The 25,458-nt window shown below is 32.7% G+C and overlaps 1 protein-coding gene across 7 annotated transcripts in view; it reads right to left on the minus strand.

The window, feature by feature from the left end:
* SOX6 (SRY-box transcription factor 6) overlaps positions 1–25,458 on the minus strand; it is a 518,084-nt gene that overhangs the window by 252,617 nt on the left and 240,009 nt on the right. For all 7 annotated transcript variants that reach the window (XM_082845245.1, XM_082845244.1, XM_082845243.1 and 4 more), the window contains one exon: positions 10,933–11,022. In XM_082845245.1, the coding sequence (XP_082701371.1) occupies positions 10,933–11,022 (90 nt within the window). The remainder of the gene's footprint in view (positions 1–10,932; positions 11,023–25,458) is intronic.

Here is a 25,458-nt window from a genome sequence, read left to right on the forward strand (position 1 = left end):
GAGATCAAAAGTTTTACAGACAAGCAAAAGCTAAAAGTGTTCAGCACCACCAAACTAGCTTCACAAGAAATGTTCAAGGGACTTCTCTAAGTAAAAAAGAAAAGACTGCTACTAGAAACATGAAAATTACAAAAGGAAGAAGCTCACTGGTAAAGGCAAATACACAGTAAAGGTAGTTTATCAACCATGCACAAAGTTAGTAGGAAGGCTAAAAGACAAAAGTAGTAAAATCATCTATATTCACAATAAGCAGTTAAGGGATACACAAAACAAATAGATGTAAAATATGATGTCAAAAACAGCAATCATGAGGGGAGGAGAGTAAAAAATACAGCATTGTTAGAATGCAATTAGAATTAAGAGATCAGCAACTTAAAATAATTATTCATATATTTATATTGTTATATACAAATGTCATGGTAACCCCAAACCAAAAATCTGTAATAGCACACACAAAAAAGAGAAAGGAATCCAAACAACACTAAAGATAGGAACCAAATCACAAGAGAAGAGAACCAAAGAAGAAAGGAACAGAAAAGAACTACAAAACAACCCTAAAACAATTAAGAAAATGGCAATAAGTAGATACATATCAATAATTACTTTAAGTGTAAATTGACTAAATGCTCCAATCAAAAGACACAGAGCGGCTGAAGGGATACAAAAAAAGAAAAAAAAAAAGACCTGTATATACGCTGTCTACAAGATATTCACTTCAGATCTAAAGACACACACAGACTGAAAGTAAGAGGATGAAAAAGGGTGTTCCATGCAAACGGAAATCAAAAGAAAGCCAGGGTAGCAATACTTACATTAGACAAAATAGACTTTAAAACAAAGACTGTTACAAGAGACAAATAAGGACATTATATAATGATCAAGGGATCAATCCAAGAAGATATAACAATTGTAAATATATATGCAGCCAACATAAATCACTTAAACACATAAAGCAAATATTAATAGAAATAAAGGGAGAAATTGACATTAACCCAGTAATAGTAGGGAATTTTAACACCCCATTTACATCAATGGACAGATCTTCCAGGCAGAAAATCAATAAGGAAACACTGGCCTTAAATGACACATTAGATGAGATAGACTTAATATATATAGAATACTGCATCCCAAAGCAGTAGAGTACACATCCATTTCAAGTGCAAATGGAACATTCTTCAGGATAGATCACATGCTAGGCCACAAAATAAGTCTTTCTAAATGTCAATTTAAGAAAATTGAAAACATATCAAGCATCTTTTCTAACCACAATACAATAAGATTAGAAATCAACTACATGGAAAAAAACTGCAAAAAACAAAAACATGTGGAGACTAAACAGTATGTTACTAAACAACAAATGGATCACTAAAGAACTCAAGGAAGAAATCAAAATATACCTGGAGACAAGTGAAAACAAAAAGGCAAGAATCCAAACGCTATGGGGTGCAGCAAAACAGCTGTAAGAGGTAAGTTTGTAGCAATACAAGCTTACCTCAGGAAACAAGAAAAATCTCAAATAAACAACCTAACCTTAGACCTAACATACCTCAACATAATAAGGGCCATATATGATCAGCCCACAGATAATATCATGCTCAACAGTGAAAAGCTGAAAGCATTTCCTCTAAGATCAGGAAGAAGAGACAGATGGCCACTCTCGCCACTTTTATTCAACATAGTATTGGAAGTCTTAGCTACAGCAATCAGAAAAGAAAAAGAAATAAAAGGAATCCAAATTGGAAAGGAAGAAGTAAAACTGTCACTGTTTACAGATAACATGATACTACATATAGAAAATCCTAAAGATGTCACCAGAAAACTACTAGAGCTCATCAATGAATTTGATAAACTTGCTGGATATAAAATTAATACTGTTGTATTTCTATACACTAACAACAACTATCAGAAAGAGAAATTAAGGAAACAATCCCATTTACAATTGCATCAAAAAGAATAAATTACCTAGGAAGAAACCTACCTAAGGAGGTAAAAGATGTGTACTTGGAAAATTGTAAGACACTGTTAAAAGAAATTAAAGATCACACAATCAAATAGACAGATATATTGTGTTCATAGATTGGAAAATCAATATTGTTAAAATGATCATACTACCCAAGGCAAGGCAATCTACAGATTTAATGCAATCCCTATCAAGTTACCAATGGCATTTTTCACAGTACTAAAACAAATAATTCTGAAATGTGTGTGGAAATACAAAAGACCCCGAAGAGACAAAATAGTCTTACAAAAGAAGAACACAGCTGGACATATTACTCTCCCTAATTTCAAACTACAATACAAAGCTACAGTAATCAAAACAGCATGGTACAGGCAAAAGAACAGACACATAGATCAATGGAACAGAATAGACAGCCCAGAAGTAAACCTACACATTTATGGTCAATTAATCTATGACAAAGGATGGAAGACTATACAATGGAGAAAAGACAGTTTCTTCAACATGTAGTGCTGGGAAAACTGGAAAGCTACATGTCAAAGAGTGAAATTAGAAGATTTTCTCATATACAAAAATAAACTCAAAATGGATTAAAGACTTAAATGTAAGACCAGAAACCATAAAACTCCTCGAGGAAAATATAGGTGAAACACTCTTTGACATTAACTGTAGCAATATTTTTTGGATCTGTCTCCTGGCAAAGGAAATAAAAGCAAAAATAAACAAATGAGACCTAATTTAACTTAAATGTTTTTGCACAGCAAAGAAAACCATCAACAAAATTAAACGACAACCTACTGAATGGGAGCAAATATTTGTAAATGATATCACTGATAGGAGTAAATATCTAAAATATATATATGTGATACAATTCAATATCAAAAACAAACTGCCCAATTAAAAAATGGGCAGAAGGCCTCAATAGACATTTTTCCAAAGAGGACATACCAATGGCCAACAGGCATATGAAAAGATGCTCACCGTTGCTAATCATCAGAGAAATGCAAATCAAAATCACAATGAGATATCACCTCACACCTGTCAGAATGCCTATCATCAAAAAGAACATAAATAACAAATGATGGCAAGGATGTGGAGAAAAAGGAACCCTTGTGCACCATTGGTAGGAATGTAAATTGGTGCCGTCACTATGGAAAACATTATGGAGGTTCCTCAAAAAACTAAAAAATAGAACTACTGTGTGATCCATCAATTCCACTCCTGGGTATATATCCTAAGAAAATGAAAACACTAATTCAAAAAGATACATGTACCCCAGTGTTCAGAGCAGCATTATTTACAATAGCCAAGATATGGACACAACCTAAGTGTCCTTTAACAGATAAATGGATAAAGAAGATGCAGTATAAATATATATATATATATATACATATATATATATATATATATGTATATATATATATATATATATATATAGGAATACTACTCAGCCATAAAAAGAATGAAATTTTGCAACGGATGCACCTGGAGGGTGTTATGCTTAGTGAAATAAAGCAGACAGAGAAAGACAAATACTGTATGATATCATTTATATGCAGAATCTAAAAAATAAAACAAACTAGTGAATATAACAAGAAAGAGACAGACTCACAAATACAGAGAATAAATCAGTGGTTATCAGTGGGGAGAGAGGGAAGGAGTGGCAAGATAGGGGCAGGGGATTCAAAGGTATAAACTATTAGATATAAAATAAATAAGCTGCAATGATATATTATACAGCACAGGGAATATAGCCAATATTTTATAATAACTATAAATGGAGTATAAACTATAAAATACTTGAATTGCTATATTGTATACCTGAAACTAATATAATATTGTAAATGAACTATGTCTCAATTTCTTTAAATGATAAACACTACTATAGGGAAAAACTGTATTACTTATACCCATGCCTGCTTTGCTATACTGCCTCACTTACATAGAAAAGAGCAAAATTGGAAGTATTTTGGTTGTTCGTGTGTTGCAGGAGGACGAAACAGTCCAGAGTCTATCTTCCCCTTGTCCCCAGTGCAGAATTCCAAGACTGGAGAATCTGAGAAGTAATCTGTATTATACTAAACAGAGGCTTTAGAGACCAGGATTCAAACCCGACATCCATAACTTTCTGAGTGACCCAAACAAGCCACTTAATTTCTCTCAGTCTAATTTTACTCACATGTAAAATCAATATAAAAATATTTTCCTCACTGGGTTGTCAAAAGGATCAGATAAAATAATGTAGGTAGTTTTAGTACATGGTTTCTTTTATAAAGTATCTCACAAAAGTATTATATTACTTACTGACAGGAAATAGATAGTATTTTGAAGAACAGTCTTAAAATTAAGAAAATTTAATAAACACTAGTATAATTTTGAAGGAATTTTAGGAGGTCATGAACATTCCACCAAAGCAGGAACACCCCTCTACATCTGTTTAAATTTTCCACTGATTTTATTTTATTAATTTATCCAGTCATTTATTCATTTAGTAAATATTTATTGAACAACCACTATATTTGATCCAACTGCATCAATGTTGGGTAGCCATTAATTGTTCCTAAGTTCTTTTGTATATTGAGAACAATTTCCCTATTACCTTAACCCCCTAAAACAACACAAAAATCTTATCCACTTCTATTGAACAAAACTCCAAACATCTAACGTGTATGAGGTCAAACTTCCCTAGGTCTTGAATCACTATTCACATTAAATGTCCAAGTCTCTTTACTAGTCTAGCCACTTTTGATAAATACTAATTTCACAACAGACCCCTTAAAATATGGTAACCCAATTAGAACACAATACTTTAAGATGTAACCAGACCAAGGCAAAGGTCTAATCATTTTATGCTATCTTTCATTTAAGTCTTAATAATAAATTTATTTAACAATACTCATAATAATATTAACCTCTTTTGAACATTGCTTTGAGATTACTGCTATTAAATTTATGCCATTTACAGCACTCTATCCTCAATTAATGCTGCTGTAAAAAAGAAGTTACCTATGGAAATATGATGGGGGTTAGGCATGGAATTTTCTCTTAAAGAATATTAGACAAGACTCAGATACAGGCCCACTGAAAATCTGTGATTCATTGTTTGTCCACCTTTAGCAATATTCCAACTCCTACCAAGAGTTTTGGAAATACTGCTTTATTTCCTTTAGATAATAGGACTTTTATTTGAAAGCACTAGTATTTTTTAAAGTAAAATCTAAAAAGTAGGTTATTAATGTATTATTTCTTAATATGTAGTAATATTAAAGTCACTGGGTTGAAGATTCATTTTTCAGTATAGCTCATCCATTCTATTGCCCACACTTTAATTCTCCTTCTAGCACCTAACCCACCACAAAGAATTTTCCAATGACAGAGGTTGTTTCCACCCTTTCTCAGCTTCATCACATTCTTGAATCCAAAAGAAGACATAAAGTTAAGAATGACATAGAAACATAAGTTAGATAATAATATAAATATTGACTATTTAGAAAATAATGACTATGAGAATTCTAAAAATTTAAATTTATGGGATGCATAAAGCTAGTTCTACAAACACATTCATGGCTAAAAGTGCTTTTATTAATTAATAAAAAAATGTTGAAAATAAAGTAGCCAACTTAGAAAATTAGGAGGTATCAGAAAACAGACAAAAGAAAAAGTATAAGAAAAACAAAGAAGAGAGAGATAACAAAGGTAAAAGCAAGATTAAGTAGTTGGCATGCTGAAAAACAGCAGAAATGACAAGAAAACCTAAAAGCTGGATCCTTACTGGGGAGTAAGGGGGGAATGATAAATAGAAAAACCACTAGCAAGTAAAAACTGAGGAGCAAAAGGGAGAGAACACAAATATGCAAAATTTAAATAGAATGTATAACAGCAAATAAATGGAAAACTTAAAATAGCGATATTGTATTTTAAAACAATACTAATGTTTTTGAAAATCTCAGTGAAATATACAATTTTCTAGGAAATTTTTTTCCTGGCAAAACTGACTTAAAGAGAAAAAGAAACTTTAAAAAAAAAATTATCTCCATAGAAAACTCTAAGCATAGATGTTTTATGAATATATTCTTTCAGAATTTTAAGAAATAAGTGATTCCCACTTATTTTTTTCACCTGATGAACTCAAATGTTTATTTTTATTGATTATACTAAGATGAAATCATTGTCCTCTTTTTTTATTTAAGTATAGTTGATTTACATTGTTTGATTAATTTCTGATATACAGCAAAGTGATTCAGTTATCTGGCAACAAATACATATCTGTCAATAATTACCTTAAATGTCAATGGACCAAATGCTCCAATCAAAAGACAGAGTGGCAGATCGGATTAAAAAAAAACAACCAAGAGCCTACAATATGTTGCCTTCAAGAGACCCACTTCAGGCAAAGGACACAAAAAGAATATAAAAAAAGATTCCCACTTATTAATAAGATGTTGTCTATTCAATAGCTTTACATAGCCTTCCTCCACAAAAAAGGAGGAAAAGCTTTCCAATTCCATGAACTCTGGCCCTAAAATTTAACAAAGATAGTACAAATAAAGAAAAACACAAACTAATCTCATTTACAAATACAGATGCAAAAATAACTGTAAGGTAAGCAAATAAAATTATGCAGTACATTAAAACAAGACTACACCATGACTAATTAGGGTTTATTTCATCAGTAAATTTGAAAAACAAAAACCAATAAGACATGCCATAAACTAAAATGCAATTTCTCATAGAAACTCCTAATAAAGTGGACTAGCATGATTTTTAATGATAAAAATCATTAAATCAACAGTCAGTATAATACTTATGGTAAAATATTAAAGACAATTCCATAAATTAAAAACTAAATAAAAATACCTGCTATCACCTGTATTATTTAATATTATTCTTGATATTCTAGGCAGTGTATTAAAAGAAGGGGTGAATAAAAGGAACAAATAACTGCTAAAAAAGAGGAGAAAACATATCAGCTGAAATATGACTAGAGCTAATAAGTCTGACAAAAAGGGAAGTTATAAAATGAATCAGCAAAATTTACTAACACCCCCAAATATAGTAACAAAAATATAGTAGTATGAAAAATATCTTATTCATAAGAGCAAGTAAAAATATTAAATATTATAAAGGAAACATCAAAGGAAAGGTGCAGAATCTGTATATAAAAAACAAAACATTGTTGAGGGACATAAAAGAATTGAGTAAGTTATTTGGAATGGAAAGATTCAATGCTAAAAAGATTTGTTATCCCATAGTTTTATAATCTTTTTTAAAAAATCACTTTGCAATTTTAATTAACAACATATAAATCTAAGATAAACTTTAGAGAAGTATACAAACACCTTAAAGAATAATTATGAATGAGGTCTTGCAATACTTTTCAAAGATACTATAAAGCTACAGTGATTAATATAGCCTAGCACTGTAAAAGTCTAGGTAGAAAGATAAATGGAATAGAGCCAAAAACTGAGAAATGGCTCCAAATATGTAATCAGTATGTAATAAAAGATGTTATTTCAAGTCAGATGGGATAAGATGGGTTACTTAATAAATGATACAGAGATATTTGGTTAACTTGAGAAAAAAATTAAGTTATATCTCTGGTTGAAATTATACTCAAAATATATTCAAGATGAATCAAAGACTTAAGTGTATAAAAATATAGTCAAAGAACTGGAAGAAAATATAGTAGAATATTATATAATTTTAGACAGGGAGAAGCCTTTCTAAACAAACCCCAAACAGAAAAAAAAAAAAGAGCATTACGAAAGGGAGGCAAAGATTTAACAACAAAACCATAAAGTAAAGAAAATGACAAAATATACATATATGACAAATAAAGGCTAATACCATTAAAATATACATTAAGAGCCTTAAAAACCATAAAAACTAGACAAATCCTTTAAAGGAAAAATGGGCAAACAACATAAATAGACAATTCACAAAGGAAGAGACATTTAATACAAATAAATTCATGTAAAACTCTTCATTCTCAATAAAAATCCAAAGAATTCAAATTAAGTCAGCAATAATATGTTATATTCCCTTATCAAACTGGCAAGAAATGTTTAAAATAATAATACTTGCTACTGAGGGCAAGGGAATACTCGCAGATACTGCTGGTGAGAGCACAGAACACTATACCTGAAGGGCAATGTGAATCAAAAGGCTTTTTTAAAAAGAACACCTTCTTTGACCCAGTAATTTCACTTTTTAGAAATATATCGTATGAAAATAACCACTAATTGACACGGAAAAGTATTAAAAAGTTACCCATGTTCAAGGTTTTCTTTATAATGACAAACAATAAAAACAACTTAAATATTGAATAAAAGACTCAGTTAAATTATAAAAACCTCACTTTATGCAATATTTTCTGCAAATAAGAATAATAGTTTAGAAGATGACCTAATCAGGGAAATTCACAATATATCATTAAGTGGGAAAAATAGATTACAAATGAATAGTAAAAGGATGATTCCAATTTTAAGGGAAAAAATTTTTATGCATAAATTAAAATGGAAAGGATATATACTATAATACAGGTAGAATGAAAAGGCAATTATATTTTCCTTTGGGTGTGTTTATATACTTTTTACAATAAATGTATATGAATTTTGTAATGAGGGAAAAATAATGAGATATATAAATACACACGCTTGAGATATACTGAACCCTGATAACCCACTGTAGTATGTTTTTCTTTTCTTTTCTTTTAATTTATTTTTTGGCCGCACTGCACGGCATGCAGCATCTTAGTTCCCCGACCAGGGATTGCACCGGTGCCCCCTGCAGTGGAAATGTGGAGCCCTAACCACTGGACCGCCAGGGAATTCCCCTAGTATGTTTTTCTTGGAGATAGTATTTAGATCACCCTAAAATTTCAGAATAATTATAACTAATTTTGGTGGCTAATAACTGATCTGATCTCACCTACAACAAAAATGTATGTTGAGTTTCAGCAGTGGCTGAATTAAACTATTTGAACACTACTTTAACTAATTTTTTTTCAATTTTTTATATTATTGGTATACTTTGTGTATAATGTTTATGGTGACAAGATATTAAGATGTAAAAAGAGACACTTACATAGAGTAAATCAAAATGAAAAATTTAGTAAGATTCTTATCTTCTATGCCCATAAAACTGAGGGTAGCACACAAATGAAAGTTTACACTTCACATACAGAATCCAGAAAAGAAAAAGTTAAAGAATTTGAAAAGCCTAATTTTGCATGTTTCATTTTTGAGATTTATATATTTTGATTATATAAAACTAGTACAGTTTTTGCATTTTTAGAATCAAAAATAAAGATAGAAAGTGGGAGGGGGAAAGATAACCCAAAGCATAAAAACTCGATGCTGAATCATAACATAATAAAATGTTAGCTTCCACATTACTGAGAGAAAGCAAGACCCCCATCATTCACGCTGGCAAAAGCTTGCCTTTGCATAAACCATTTCTGTTCTCACTGTCATAAAACCAATGACTTTGGAAAGGGAAGAAAACACAGAATGACGTGCAAAGTAGCACACACCATGTTATTGCAGCTGGATAAAGAATATGTCACTAATGACTTTCTTTCTACCCGTCAGTTTTAAGTTGAGTTTCTTTTTTTTTTCCAAAATAGCAAATGGCCTTTATGAGTACAAAACAGAAGCAGTGAAATTCAAAATAATATCCAATTTCCACTTGATTTTGATACTGCATTAGTTAATAGAATGAGTTATTAATTATTTCTTGGAAAAGATATGACTCCCTTTTCTCTTCATTTGAGTTGAACATAACATGCCTGAACACTAAGCAGTTTTCTGTAATAAATTCAAAATAAAATTTTCATCAGATAGTTATCGTGAAATGTTCATCTTAAATGAGGAATTATCCATGGGAATATTCACCTGAAGTCATTTGATAAATTCAGAAAACTAATGTAATTAAGTTCCCAAGTTGTCAGGTCAAGTCAGAGTGATGACTGTCTGTAAGGGACAACTGAAAAAATTAATTAATGACAATGGATTCTATTCATGACACCAAAAGCTAGTGATACAGCACTTCATCTCCACAAAGGAATCAACAAGAGAGAATTGGGCAAAAAGTATAGCTTCTTAACTGATAGGGCAGCTTAATTCTGTAATGGATTGGGACTGCCGACTTCTTAACATGTTTCAAAATAATAACGTCAATCACTTATCTTTAAAAATAAGGATGCTCATTCTCATCCGGGTTGGAGATCATGACATGTTAAGTCCGGTGAAATCTGATTGAGATTAATCAACCTACAATGCTATGGGCAGTTAATAACAACCACAACTTTCCCTCATGAGGACTTTCTTAAGTGCCAGGCAGTTTTAAAAGCTTTACATATACTAATTCTCTTAATGAGCCTATGAAGTAGGTATTTTTATTATCCTCAGTTTAGATACAAGGAATTCAAAACATAGAAAGCTTCAGTGACTTGCCCAAAATCACTCATCTAGTAAGTGACAGAGCCAGGATTTGAACAGGTAAACAGGCCTCAGAATCCAGCCATAAACCATAAACAGCACATTCTATAAAATCCTTTTTGACAGTTACTACAGCTGACCCTTTTTGATCAGAAGAAATTCAAATCAGTGATTTGGATTCATCAATTAAGCTATTATTATGATTTCAAAAGGAAGGATTAAAATTATCTTTAACTTAATTTGTTCATCTTTGACATAACCTTTTATCTTTTTCATACTTTTTGTTCAGTGAACTAATGAAGTAGTTTATCCTATAAGTTATATGTTTATAGACTAAAAAAGAAAGGGCAAAACTTTCATTCTATAAACATCACAAAAGAATAAAGTTCAGGAACACACTATCCATTTACCCTCTCAGATATAAACAAATATTAGAAGTAAGAATTTAATGTTAGGGCACAGAAGATAAGCAAATGTGTTGTGGAACGAAATAATATTTCTACATTGATATGTTTAATATTCTGTATATTGTACCTTTAATTTCTCCGAGAAGTTCACTGGTATTTAATCTTTCCATTTTTTCCTTCCAATCTTTCGAAAGTAGTTTTTCCATGCAGGAGGAATCTATTAAAATAAAAAAGTAAGTATTAAAACTATTACACATGTATTTGATAAGTATTAAAATATTACAAATATAGAAGGCTGTGGAGTTTATGGAGAAATTCTGTTATTCAAAAATAAATGATTAAAGCTATTTTTTGTTGTTGCTGTTTTAACCCTAGGATACAGACAATTATATTCCGTTATCTACTACAAAATACCATAACTAAATTTTTTTTGGCTGGAAGATTATTTAAACTATTCCCACGAAAAAGAAAAGATAATGCTCAATAATCTTATCTTGGTATTATAACTATAGTTAATTAATACTCAGCCAGCATTTATCACTTCTTAAACCAATTGGACAGAACAAGGGGCTTTTTCATACAAGCTTAAGTTTAGATATTATTCCTTTCAAACCAGATGATGTTTTTTAAGTCCAAGCAAAATTCATGTGCTATTCAAGGAAGAATGATAAATCTTCAAAGGAGAAGAGACCAATCGACCTGTAACTACTTAGTCCTTAAAAAAGAAATAAACATACGGCAACTTTTGTAAAATACCCATTTAGAGTAAAATGCAAAGAAAATAAAGTCATGATGTCCTCTGTCCCCCAGTAATGAAAACAGTTAAAACTTTTCTCTTATATAAAAAGAGACGCATGATCTTTTCAAGAAAATCCTTATTTAAACGCTGCTTGACCTATTGCATTTCTAAATAGCATTTCTAAATAGCATACTAGATTACACTTGTTTCTATTAAGATTCATAAAGTTTACAGAAGTTTACATTTTAGAATGTTCTAATAATTAGCAAATTTTTATCAATGAGTTATTTTTTTCTCTCTGTTCAGATGGATTTGCAACTGGAGCTACTGCTTACAACTATTTACGTGTATCTTTTAAGCTTCAAATCTTAACAAACAGGCCATGTTTCCAAAAGGCAAAGCAGATTTAAATACTCAATCCTCAGTGCAAAGAATACTCCCATTAAACTTTAACATTCCAAGTGTCAAAATTCTGATAACTCCTTTTTAAAATTATATTTAAAATAATTACTTCAATTCCAAATGCCTTTTCTCTCCCATATCAGTACCTATCTCTTTAGCATTTTCCCTTTCATTTTTTCTCCAACTTCTAAATCCTCCTTGAATTTTTCAGAATGACAGTAAGGTCAAGATGGATCTGAAGGGTTTTAGAAACTAGATAAGCTTTAAAAAGAAGACAGTGAGCCCCGGGTAAGAGATGAGAGGACCACTGCATGGTTAGAAAGTATTGGTGAAAACAATTAACGTTTGTTCGTGACATGATCAATCAATCAAGGAATGGATAGAATCCAGATCAGTATGTTGGGAAATCGCTGATGAAGAACAACCATACTAGCTCTCTATCACAGAAGCTAAAGTTCTTTCTAAATAGAAGTCAGCTTGATTCTATTAAGTGAAAGCTCCCTGCTCCTTCCCTTACTTCTTCCCTTCTTTCCTTTCCTCCTTCTTTCCTTCCAGTCTTTCCTATTAATTATTTTCGTAGGCTTCAACAAGTGACCTACCACTGTGATTAAAAACTGGATTCTGAGTGACCTGCTAATAGGGCCTACATGCATATGCGTATGTTCAGTTTGTATTTAATTTTCAAAATGCTCTCTTGTTACTTTTATTTTAAATTCAGAAACAAGGTGTATACTTCGTTCCACACATATTTTGTTTTTATGCTAAAGTCATAGAAAAGATAATACTAATTTGAGAGTTAAGGAGCAAAATCTTCAAAGCCATGCCTATCAGAGATTACTTTTTCTCAAATCAGGTCTAAATTTCTGGATATAACATTAGACCATGTATAAGAATAATCAACAAAATGTCTTCAACTTCCTACCTTACTCAGTTTTGTTACTTTTTTTTAACCTTTTCATACATGTTATAACATTGTACTAAACTGATAATCACTGATATGAACGCTAAAGCATAACTTGATTGGTTAAAATTTGAATTGAGTGCACATATTATAATGGTCAAGACAAAAATCCCAATTGACTAGTAATGATCCAAAATTCACAGCAAGTTCATAAACTAGGATTAGATACACACTAAATGTAAAACAGGCTAAAATATGTCTCTCATTTCTATTAATAGACCTGAAATCTTTCAGAGCTCCAGAAAAAGAATGCTGAAACTTCATGGGAGAAAAAGAGAACTATATGGACAACAAGAATATACACTTCAAACATTTATCAAATAAGTTTGAAGACACAGCTTTACATAAAAGCTAATCATTAATAAAATGGTTAATAAATTCAAAACATTTCACATTCCTATTAGAAAATTAATTCTCACCATAATGCTGAGTTAATCTAGCTATACGAGTTCCCATTTCAGTAGAAGACACTGAGGGGAAAAACATAAAGCAGGCTTTGCAAGTCTATATTTATAGCCCATGAAAATATTTAGTAACAATCACTGATTGCCTTTATCTACAGGACAATAAAGGTCACTACATACAACTTTATCAGCATTTAATCTCAATTCTGGGAGATTCCAGGAATATTCAAAACTGTGAGAAGGCCTCTTGAAAAACTGAGCTTTTTCACCTAATTATCTGTCTGCCAGACCTCTAAGGGCATACATACCACAATTAGTACTAAACACAACCCACACTGTAATGTAAAACAAGTAAGGTGAGGGAAAAAGACCAGAAGATGCAGTACCACAAGATGTACTAAAATGCTACATATGCAGAGGATACTACTGCCTCTACCAAGACGTTTCTGACTTGAAATGAGGAAATATATGCTAAAGTTAAAAGTGAAATTTTATATTTTCAAATTTCCCACTCAAAACAATATCCAGGTAAGGGTAAAAATTAATGGTATTCATCCTCCTGTGCCACATACGTCAACTACATTAACAGGCCACTAGCTTTACAGAGGCAATTCATCATATCAGACTTTGCCCCTTTCTGATCATGCACAAATGCAAAAATCAAAGAGGTCAAGATAAGTAAAGAAGTCCAGTTTGCCTTATGTCCACGCAAAGAGTAAGCCCATGTTTCAATTCAGTACTTATGCAGGATTCCAAATGGAAAAAAAAAGAACTAAACATCACCCGGATATTCTTGGATAACTCTACACAGATAAATATGCCACAGTCCTCAAAACAATGAAAAGATATACAGTATATTTTAGTATCTGAGTTTGACTACTCAAATTTTAGTATTTTCACTGAGTTGTTTTCAGCTAAACAGGAAGAAACTACATACCTTTTGGAAATTATAGTATCACAATATTATAGTATGTGTCACGGTAATATGTACATATTAAAAATGAATGTAAGCCATAACACTTCAGTATAAAGTGGAAAATGCCAAAATTAATTCCTCTTACTTTGAAAGAATTAGTGTCCATAAACCAATACATATTCAATGAAATATGAGAGTTTATTATATTTATCTTGTCTAATTTTTGTAAATAGTGTGATAAAAACAGGACTGAAAAATCGAGTTGCACTTCAATTCTTGCTTATTTTTAATCAAGGATGTAAAGGGTTCTGATATGTTATAAATTAATTCTCAGTTGCATAGCTTTTGTTTTTCCTTTGCAAATTTAAGTTTTTCTATTTCAATAACCTTTTTCTAAGGAAAAAAGGAAAGATATCATAATGGATTGCAAAGCAATGTTTCTGCTTCCTAAATACCTAGGTTTCCTAAATACCTAGGTTTCAGGCCAGGTAAGTCAGGAATGCTTTATCGTGCTAATAATTAATTTTACAGTACAAGGGAAATTTGAAGTGAGAGTATGTGAGATATTTATTTCCTAATCTATATGATGATATTTTAGGAACAATTGAAAATTATTCCTAGTTAAACAAAGCTGCAGCAGTGTTAACTACTATTCTGAGCAAAATAAAGGGTCAAAGAGAGTAAATAAAGAAATCATCATTAAAATTAAATCATGGGGGAATGGGAAAGGATAATGGGAAAAAATTTTTATCGTACTTTAAAACAATTTACCTGTGAGTAAACATTTATCATTATTCCCTTTACCTCAAAGTGATAAAGTTAGAAATGCTGAAACATTAGAAACATGACATAGAAAATAACTTTAAAATACCTTAGTGAGAAACAACAATGACTGCTCCCCCGTATACAGATCCTACTGCTTTATTAACTTTTTTAAGAAAATATTAAAGCAATCCCTTTTATTTTTACCACAGGAATCATAAATTTCAGAAGCAATAAATTTTTTATGTATCCAAACAATGATAACTTATTAAAAGTATCCTTGACCTTGGTTTACAACTAATTCTGACAATATATATTTATATCCCTGCTGATCATCAATCTCACATTTTTCATTAGGAAACAGAGATGCACATGCCAGTTACTGTACATTTTTCCACAGTGACGAGTGCTCCACAATACAGTGGGATAAAATTGGAGCTTGGAGAGCTTGAAGAGCACTCTTAAATTTTAATTAAAACCCTCCAAGCTCACTAAAAATAATTAGACACAAAAATGTGCCAGTTTTATTTTGAAGTCACTATAACGTACAAAGCACACTCCCTGACGACTGCTCATGCTCTCATTCTCTCTCTCTCTCCCTCTCTCCAATGAAACAACTGATTTTCCAAATACGAACAAGGCGGTATAAATAGAGGCTGTTTTCAATCCTGCTCTTCATGCTGGGAAGCTGACAGAAAAGACAGTAGAGTGGGTTTTTCAGACCGCACCAAATGAACCTAGAATAACTTGCTTAACCAAGAGTTCGAATCACTGACAAACTCTAGATAAAATTCAGTCTTCAAGGAACACCACGGGTTATATCACTGATCTTTTTTGATCCAAAAGCCAAACCTTTAACCTCTTAAATGTTTTTGCTTTCTTAAAATATCTCATACAATGCTATATTCCATCCTATTTTTAGCTAAGCAGCAAGAGAAAGCATGCCTTTCCCATACAGCAGGGCAATGATATAAACATCAACACAGATGCTCTGCCAGGAAGAGCTGGACTTCTCAAGCACTTGATCATTAAGGAATGCACCAACTGTTTTGGATAATCTCGTGCCAGCTCCCCTTTTGCTCCACACTCCCCTCTGGGAGTGGCCAAACTTGTCCTGATCTTAATTTTTCATTTTACTCCTCCATAGCCTCCCCCCATCCCCAAAAAGATGAGAAATGGCATTTATGCCTAGCAATGAAAAAGCAGGCTCACTTCCCCAAACAGACCAAAACTTTCAAACAATTAACCCTCCCCTCTTCTTTCAGATAAATTACTAAGTATAAAATGCAATCTGATTCCTTTGTTTATTCAATATGAACAATTTGTAAATGACTCAAGGATAAAATTCAGAAAATGTTGTGCTAAATTAGAACCATTATAAACATGCTAATGACTCAATGCTTCAGTAAAACACGCATGATCGGTGTGAAGAAATAGATTTAGTTCCTGTGAAATTCTGTTGTGCTGCTTTAAAACGATTTGGTCATTAAATCAGATATATTCCTTCCAGGAAAAATGTTAATTCCACAACCACTTTACTAGATAATATACTGTGAGTGTCTGTGTGTGTGTGTATCAATGGGAGCTATTGAAAATGTCATTAGAACTGTTAGATGCAAGATTTTGACATGTTCATGAGGGAGAGAAAACCCCACATTTGAAAGCTGCAGGAAATACACATATAGACATCATCACACTGGGTGCAATATTCTCTCTTTGCACTGTTTTGATCTACCAAAGTCTGATAATTTTTTATAGGGACCCCTTAAAATTGGCACTTAACATACATTCATGGAAGTCACATTGCTCTATATGTGCAGGTAAGAGGTATCTCTTTCATCTGCTTTCCAAAGCTGCTTAACACCTAAAACAATATCAGAAGGATCATTCAAAACCAAATTCCTCTCCCATATCTATCAAAGTACAACTGCTACCTACCAATGCCAATACAGAAAAAGAGGGAAATATCCAGCAGGTAAATCAGAGGCTCACAGCCTCCAGCTGTAGCTGAGACTTCAGTGATCACTAAGACCAAAATCCCATTTCAGAAATGAGGAAACAGAGTCAAGATAAGGAAGTCACTTGCCTTGCCCGAGCCCAAACAGTTGGCGACAGAGCCCTGGCTCGAGTTCAGTGCTGGTTTTACTGAAATGACTATTTAAAGCATTATTTGAACATCAGTTTTAGTCTCTACGATGCAGCATTCAACAATAGAAAATGAATAATTACATCTATTATTAATTGCTTCAGATATGAAGTGAAGCACTCTAGTTCTTTAGAGAAGGGTGCTAAAAATTCGAGGTATTGCAGTGAAAGTAAATAGCGTTCAACAGCCAATTCTCCCATACATACTCCATTACACTAGTCTTCCTGTTCCTCCATATTTCATTTTCTATAACACCTTATCTTTTTTGAACTAAGAGCTTTCTTTTCCTGAAGTCATCCACTGAGGAATAGCTAAGATGCTGCTTAAAAATACTCTTGAACTCGAAAAGTAATTCCTTCCAAATTATATTTTATTTCATGTACAAGAAGTAAGTATGCAGCCTGACACTATTTTCTGCTGCTCCATTGCCAAAGGCTAAGGTATTCAAACCATATGACGTGGGACACTGCTCTTTGGGTTCTACAAATGGTTGACTTCATTTTTACTCTTTCAAATATATATTTAACTGCTTTTTAAAAACTTTATAGAACTGTGGAAACAATAATTTTTGTGTGCCCACTGTGTCCTATAGTCCTTCTTTTGATTTCTTTGGGGAAATACTGCTGAATGCCACTATTGTCCTGATGGAGTTGTCAATCACAGGGCTTTGCTGTCTGCTTCCTACTGCTCCTCCCAGACACACAGAGAAATTTGACCCAGTCAGAATTCTCTCCTGGAACTACCTGGAAAGGCTCTCTTATGCTCAAGTTGAAAGCTATAAGTATGTGGGCCAGGGATCAATCGCCATGGACATTCTCCCTGGCACACGGAGAGAGTCTGTATGCAATAAGAATGAATGAAACCAAAAATACTAAGCAAAGTAGAGAGGAGCAGATAGGAAAAGATAGAGAGAAAAAACAACCTTTACATCATGTTAGCATACTTACATCCCCAAAGAGCTAAAGCCAGATTCTGCTCCTGGGATTCTTCGTAATGTAAGCCAATATATTCCTGTTTTTGCTTACACTATTTGAGTTGGGTTTCTGCCAGTTGTAACTTACCAAAACACCTAAACAACAAGAAAACTGTAACAAAAACTGTCATACACATTCAAACGTGTTATGTTCCAAAGTCTAACACACTGAAAATCACCAATGCATTAACTTGTACTACCAGAGTAAAACATTTATTATGCAAACCTTGAAATAAGCCTCTTGCTATATTGAAAGATATGCAACAATGTTAAGGTAAAATACTATAGGACTGATATTTACAATTATTTAGCTATCTGAATTAGGATTTTCTGAACATGAGGCAACCAAAAGAAAATACAGCAGAAATAAGGTAGAAGCTTAAGGTCATTAAAAACAATAACAACAACTCCCATCTAAGATCAAGCCCCGATTTCAGTTTCGTGTTCATCAAAACAGCTTCATTGTTCTGGTCAGTTGACTTCATGTTTCAAATTATAAAAAAATAAGATTTGGGCTTCCCTGGTGGCGCAGTGGTTGAGAGTCCGCCTGCCGATGCAGGGGACACGGGTTCGTGCCCCGGTCCGGAAAGGTCCCACATGCCGCGGAGCGGCTGGGTCCGTGAGCCATGGCCGCTGAGCCTGCGCGTCTGGAGCCTGTGCTCCGCAGCGGGAGAGGCCAAACAGTGAGAGGCCCGCGTACCGCAAAAAAAATAAAAAAATAAAAAAAATAAGCTTTTACTGATAAAATATCCCTTCCTATATGTTTTATTTATGTATTGGCAATCCATAAGAGATCAATTTAAGATAAGGTTATACTCAAGTTGGTTTTAAGGGTCCTCCATAATCTGGCCCTAGTGATTCATTTCCTATTACTTTTGCTACCTGAAACTTCATTCTGTTCAAATGAATTCACCAAACATACCTCCCTCTTCTGTACATGTCTTGTGTTTTTTCACTTCCACACCTTTGATCATGACATCCTCCTGATACTAATGTCTCCCCACTTCTTAATGCTTATGAAAAACCTTCCTATTCTGTGCTGCCTACATTAAATACCACCTCCTCAATTATGCCTTGATTTACCACTTGAAGCATAAATTCTCATCCTCTGAAAAGCAAAGTAGCACTTGCTGAGCACATATGATCTCTCAGGCACTGTATTTTTTACATTTTTTTCATGTATCAACTCATTAACTCAATTTCATAACTCTTCTACATCTACCACTGCTATTACTTACCAATTTTACCACCATATGACTAGATATATGGTCAAGTTCATACTATATTACCTAACTAAATATTAAGTTCCTTGATGGTCAGGGAATGTTTCCAATACCACTTTGTGTTCTTCCATATTACTTAAGCTCTGCATATAGTAAGTACTAAAACAAATTCTTTAATATACTAAAGAAGATCACTTTGTGTGTGTTAAGGAGTGACAGAACTACCTTTTTATTAACTATATTGATAAATAATTTAATATACATCATATAATAAATGCACCCATCTTAAATGTGTATTTGATCAATTTTGTCAAATTACACATTCATGTAGCTGCCACCACAAAGAAAATATAGAACATTTCCAAAAAGTTATTGTATGCTCCCTTTCAGTCATTTATCCATAATCCTAACCCAGGCAACCACCGATCTGACTTCTATTGCTATAGAATAATTTTGCCTACTCTTGAATTTTATAAAAATGAAAGTATACAGTATGTACTTTTTGGATATGAATCCTTCCAAATAGCATAAAATTTTCGAGATTCAATCATGTTGCAGCATGTATTTGTACTTTGGTCCTTTGTGTTAATGGGTAGACTTCCATTGTATAAATACACCACAAATTGTTTATCCATTCCTCTGTGTTTGGACATGTGGGTTTCTCCCACTTTGGGGCTATTATGAAAATCCATTCATAAGTCTTTTTATAAATATACATCTCTTTTTTCCCTCTAAAAATGGAATTTCTTCTAAACGTGGAGTCGTTATAGGCCTGACTTTATAAGAAACTGCCAAAAAGTTTTCCGAAGGGGCTGCATCATTTTACACTTCCACCAACAATGCATAAGAGGGTCTAGTTGCTTTATACCCTCATTAACACTTCTTAGCGTTACTACTTAATTTTAGTCATTCTAGTGAGTGTATAGTGGTATCTCAGGGTGGTTTTAACTTACATTTCCTCAATGACTAAAGAATAAAATATACTTTCACGTGCTTATTGACTGTGTGTATATCTACTTTTGTGAAGTGTTGTTCAAATATTTTACCCATTTTTATATTTAATCATTTGTCTTCTTTTTAGCGAGTTTTAAGTTATTTATATTTATATATGCTTTATAAATTACATATTTATACAATTATATATTTATATAATATATATATAATTTATTATATATTACATATACATAAGTTATTTATGAATATAAACAGATACATATCTTTTACATATTTATATGCATTGTGAATATTTTTACCTAGTCTGCAGTATGCCTCTTTATTTTCACAGTGTATCTTTTGAGGATCCATTGTTTCTTAATTTGATATTATCCAATTATCAAGGTTTTTTCTTTATGATTAGTGTTTTCATCTAAGAAATCTTTACCTACACCAAGATCACAAAGTATTCTATATTTTCCTCTAGAAGCTTTATATTTTAGTTTTATATTTAGATCTGTGATCCATTCTGTTATTTTGTGTGCATAGGTCTATTTCTGGATTCTCTGTTCTGTTTTACTATCAATTCATTATCCTTATACCAATACCAAACTGTTTTGATTACTGAGCTTTATAGTAAGTCTTGCAATCACATAGAATTAGTCCTCCATGTTTGTTCTTCTATTTCAAATTTGCTTTGGCTATCCTTGGTCCTTTGCATTTCCATTTGAATTTTAGAATCAGCTTGCCCACCTCCCCCCAAAAAAACACCTTGGATTTTATTGGATTTGCCTTGAATCTACAGGTCACTTTCATCCTTTATTACTTTTAATATAAATATTGAAAGCTATGAATTTCCCTCAAAGTACTGTTTTAATTTCATCCCACATATTTTGTTAGGTTATGTTTTCATTATCATTCAGTTTAATATATTTTACAATTTTCCTTGTTCTTTTTCTTTGTTATATGGTTTAGTTATATGTATGTGGTTTAGTGGCCAAACATTTGGGATTTTTAAAATTTTCCTTTTGTTTTCTATTTGTAATTTATTTCCATTGAGAACAAGGAATATACTTTACATAATTTCAGTCCTTTTATGTTTATTGAGACTTGTTTTATGGCCTAGCATATGCTTTATCTAGTGAGATTTGAATACACAGTTGAAATGAATAATTATTCTGCAATTTTGAGTGTAGTACTCTAACAGTGTCAATTAGGTCAAACTGATGGATAATGTTGTTCAGGTCTTCTATATGCTTATGGATTTTCTGTCTTTTTTTTTTTTTTCAAATTCTGAAAGAGAAGTATTGAAATCTCCAACAATAATTAGATGGGAGACTTGTCTTTTTTTTCTTTCAGTCTGTCAACTTTTGCTTCATGTATTTTGAGCCTCTGTTTTTAGATGCATATACATTTAGAAACGTTATGTCTTCTTGATGATCTAGCTCTTTAATCATTATGAAATATATTTTTGATCTCTGGTAATGTTCCTTTTTCTGCAGTCTACTTTTATATTAACATAACCACTTCAGCTTTCTTATCATTAGTGTTTGCATGGTGTATCTTCACCCATCCTTTTACTTCAAACTTATCTACATCTTTATATTTACTGTGTTTCTTGTAGTCAGTATATTAATTGATTCTTGTTTTTTAATCCAATTTGATAATCTCTACCTTTCAAAGTTAGAACAATTATTCCATTTACATTTAATGTAATTATTGTTAATAGAGTTTAAGTCTACCATTTTGCTATTTTTTCTATATTTTTCATCTGTACTTTGTTCCTTTTATCCTATTTCCATGTCTTTTAATTAATTTAACTTTTTAGAATTAATTTATCTCCTCTATTGGTTTATCAGTTATACCTCTTTATTTCATTATCTTCTTGGTTGGTCAAGAATTTATAACATGTATCTTTAACTTACAACAGTCTATCATCAAGTAATATCCCATTTCAGATACAATGTAAGAAACTTAAAAATGCTCCATCTTTTGTGCTATTGTTGTCATACATACTACTTTTACATGTTTTAAACTCCATAATAAATTGTTACTGTTTTTGCTATAGAGCAAATTACAGCTAAATTAATTATTAGAAAGTATTAGAAAATGCCTTCAGATTTACCATTTTCAGTACTCTTCATTTCTTTTTAAAAACCTAAGTTTTCATCTAGAATTATTTTCCTTTAGCCTGACAAAATTTCATTAAAATTTTCCATAGAGAAAACTTGCTGGCAGTAAATTCTCCAGACTTTCTTTGTCTGAAATGTCTGTATTTCACCTTTAGGTGAAATTCAGGTGAATATTCAGGTGAAGAATATTTTTAATAAATATAGAATTCAAGGTTATTTTTTTTCTTTTAGAACTCCAAAAGATGCCATTGCAATGTCTCTGACTTGTATTTTTTCTGATGTGAAGTCAGGGATAATTTCTATCTTTGTCCCACTATAAACAGTGTATCTTTGGCCACTTTTAAGATTCTCTTACATTAGTTTTCACCAATTTTATTTTGGTGTCCTTTGATATACATTTTTCTTTGTGTTTATCCTTCTTGGACCTAGCGATTTATATTTTTGACAAATCTGGAATTTTTTCAGCCATTTTGTCTTAAATATATATATATATAAATCTGGTCTATCCTCTCTAGGTACTCTAATTGCACATGATACACCATTAGTTCTTAAAAGCTATGAGGCTCTGTTTATTTATTTATATTTTCCCTGCCTTTTTTCTCTCTGTGCTCCAGTCTGGATGGTTTCTATTACCCTGTCTTTAGTTTAACTAATCTTTTAATGTACAGCTAATTATTTGCATTTAAATTCTTCAAGTATTTTTTTTAATTTTAAGATATTGTATTTTTCACTTCTTGGATTTGTAAATTTTTTATTTTATTGTTTCCATTTCTCTCTTCAATATGTTCATATTTTCCTTCAATCCTTGAGTATATCTATATGGTAATTTTAAAGTCATTATCTGCTAATTCTAATATTATCTGTGTAATTTCTTAGTCTCTTTCTATTGACTGATTTTTGCTTCTTCATATGTCTAGTATTTTATTGTATATGGGGCAACAAGTATATTATATTGCTGAGTGTTTGGAATTTGTTCTTTTCCTTTAAATAGTATGAATTTTCTTCTGGTGGGTATTCATTTATTCACAGATCATCTCATCATTTTGAGGTTTTTTTTAAGCTTTGTTATGGTGGCGATAGAGTATCATTTACTCTGGGGCTAATTTATCCTTATTCCAAAGATACGGCTTTTCTGGGTCTCCACTGAATGCCCTGGGTGTTTAATGAAGACATTGCACTGGAGAAAGTTGAAACTTAAATGTATCCCTATAATGTATGAACCATGATAGTTTTGCAGTTTACTAGTTTTTCTCTTCCAGGTGGTTGTTCTTTGCCAAGCTTTTTGTAGTCATACTCTAGTCATGTATTGGGTTGGCCAAAAAGTTCATTCGGGTTTTCCATAAGAGCTTACGGAAAAACCCAGAAGAACTTTTTGGCCAACCCAATAGTATTAGTATTCAGCAAAAACTCAAGAGGACTCCTGATAAGACTTGTGGAGTTCTTTCTCTGTACAGCTTTCTTCACTCTCAGCATCCCCCCTGCAAATTATAGCCACTACAGTTTCCCCAAACTCTGACCCCTGATTGTTCAGGTCAGTGAGGTTGCCTTATAGTACTTGGGTTGGTTCTCCTTGCATCAGGCTCTGCTAAATGCCACCAGGTAGAAAGCCAGGATAATTAGGGCTCAGTTTGTTTTTCTTCACTCATAGATTATAGTCTCCTGCTTCCTGATTTCTAACTTCTTAAAACAGTTGCCACATATAGCTGATCAAGATCTCTTGTTTATATCAGTAGATTGAGTCTACTACCACTTACACATTTATGGCAGAAGCAGAACTACGATATACTTTTCAAAATAACGTTATCACAGAAAATCATTCTCTACCAGTTCCTTTTTTAAAAGATAGTTTAGGGGTTTTTCCATTAATTTCATATTAATATTTTGGCATTTTATAGGGGCATGGGCAACTAATCTTCATAAAGAATTTTGAATGTCAGTTTTTTTTTAACATCTTTATTGGAGTATAATTGCTTTAAAACATTGTGTTAGTTTCTGCTGTATAACAAAGTGAATCAGCTATAGGTATACATATGCCCCCATATCCACTCCCTCTTGCGCCTCCCTCCCACCCTCCCTTATCCCACCCCTCTAGGTAGTCAAAAAGCACTGAGCTGATTTCCCTGTGCTAAGCAGCTGCTTCCCACTAGCTATCTATTTTACATTTGGTAGTGTATATATGTAAATGCCACTCTCTCACATTGTCTCACCTTACTCTTCCCCCTCCCTGTGTCCTCAAGTCCATTCTCTACATCTGTGTCTTTGTTCCTGTCCTGCCCCTAGGTTCATCAAAAACAGTTATTTTTTAGGTTCCATATATATGTGTTAGCATACGGCATTTCTTGTACTCTTTCTGACTTACTTCACTCTGTATGACACATTCTAGGTCCATCCACCTCACTACAAATAACTCACTTTCGTTTCTTTCTATGGCTGAGTAATATTCCATTGTATATATGTGCCACACCTTCTTTATCCATTCATCTGTCGATGGACACTTAGGTTGCTTCCATGTCCCGGCTACTGTAAATAGTGGTGCAATGGACATTGGGGTGCATTTCTCTTTTTGAATTATGGTTTTCTCAGGGTATATGCCCACTAGGGGGATCGCTGGGTCATATGGTAGTTCTATTTTTAGTTTTTTAAGGAACCTCTATACTGTTCTCCATAGTGACTGTATCAATTTACATTCCTACCAACAGTGCAAGAGGGTTCCCTTTTCTCCACACCTTCTCAAGCATTTACAGTGGGTAGATTTTTTTTTTTTTTTTTTTTTTTTTTGCGGTACGCAGGCCTCTCACCACTGTGTCCTCTCCTGTTGCGGAACACAGGCTCTGGATGTGTAGGCTCAGCGGCCATGGCTCACGGGCCCAGCCGCTTCGCGGCATGTGGGATCCTCCTGGACTGGGGCACGAACCCGTGTCCCCTGCATCGGAAAGCAGACTTTCAACCACTGTGCCACCAGGGAAGCCCTACTGTTTGTAGATTTTTTGATGATGGCCATTCTGACTGGTGTGAGGTGATACCTCATTGTAGTTCTGATTTGCATTTCTCTAATGATTAGT

The sequence above is a fragment of the Leucopleurus acutus genome (genome assembly GCF_964270905.1).
Source record: "Leucopleurus acutus genome assembly, chromosome: 8".
Lineage (NCBI taxonomy): Eukaryota > Metazoa > Chordata > Mammalia > Artiodactyla > Delphinidae > Leucopleurus > Leucopleurus acutus.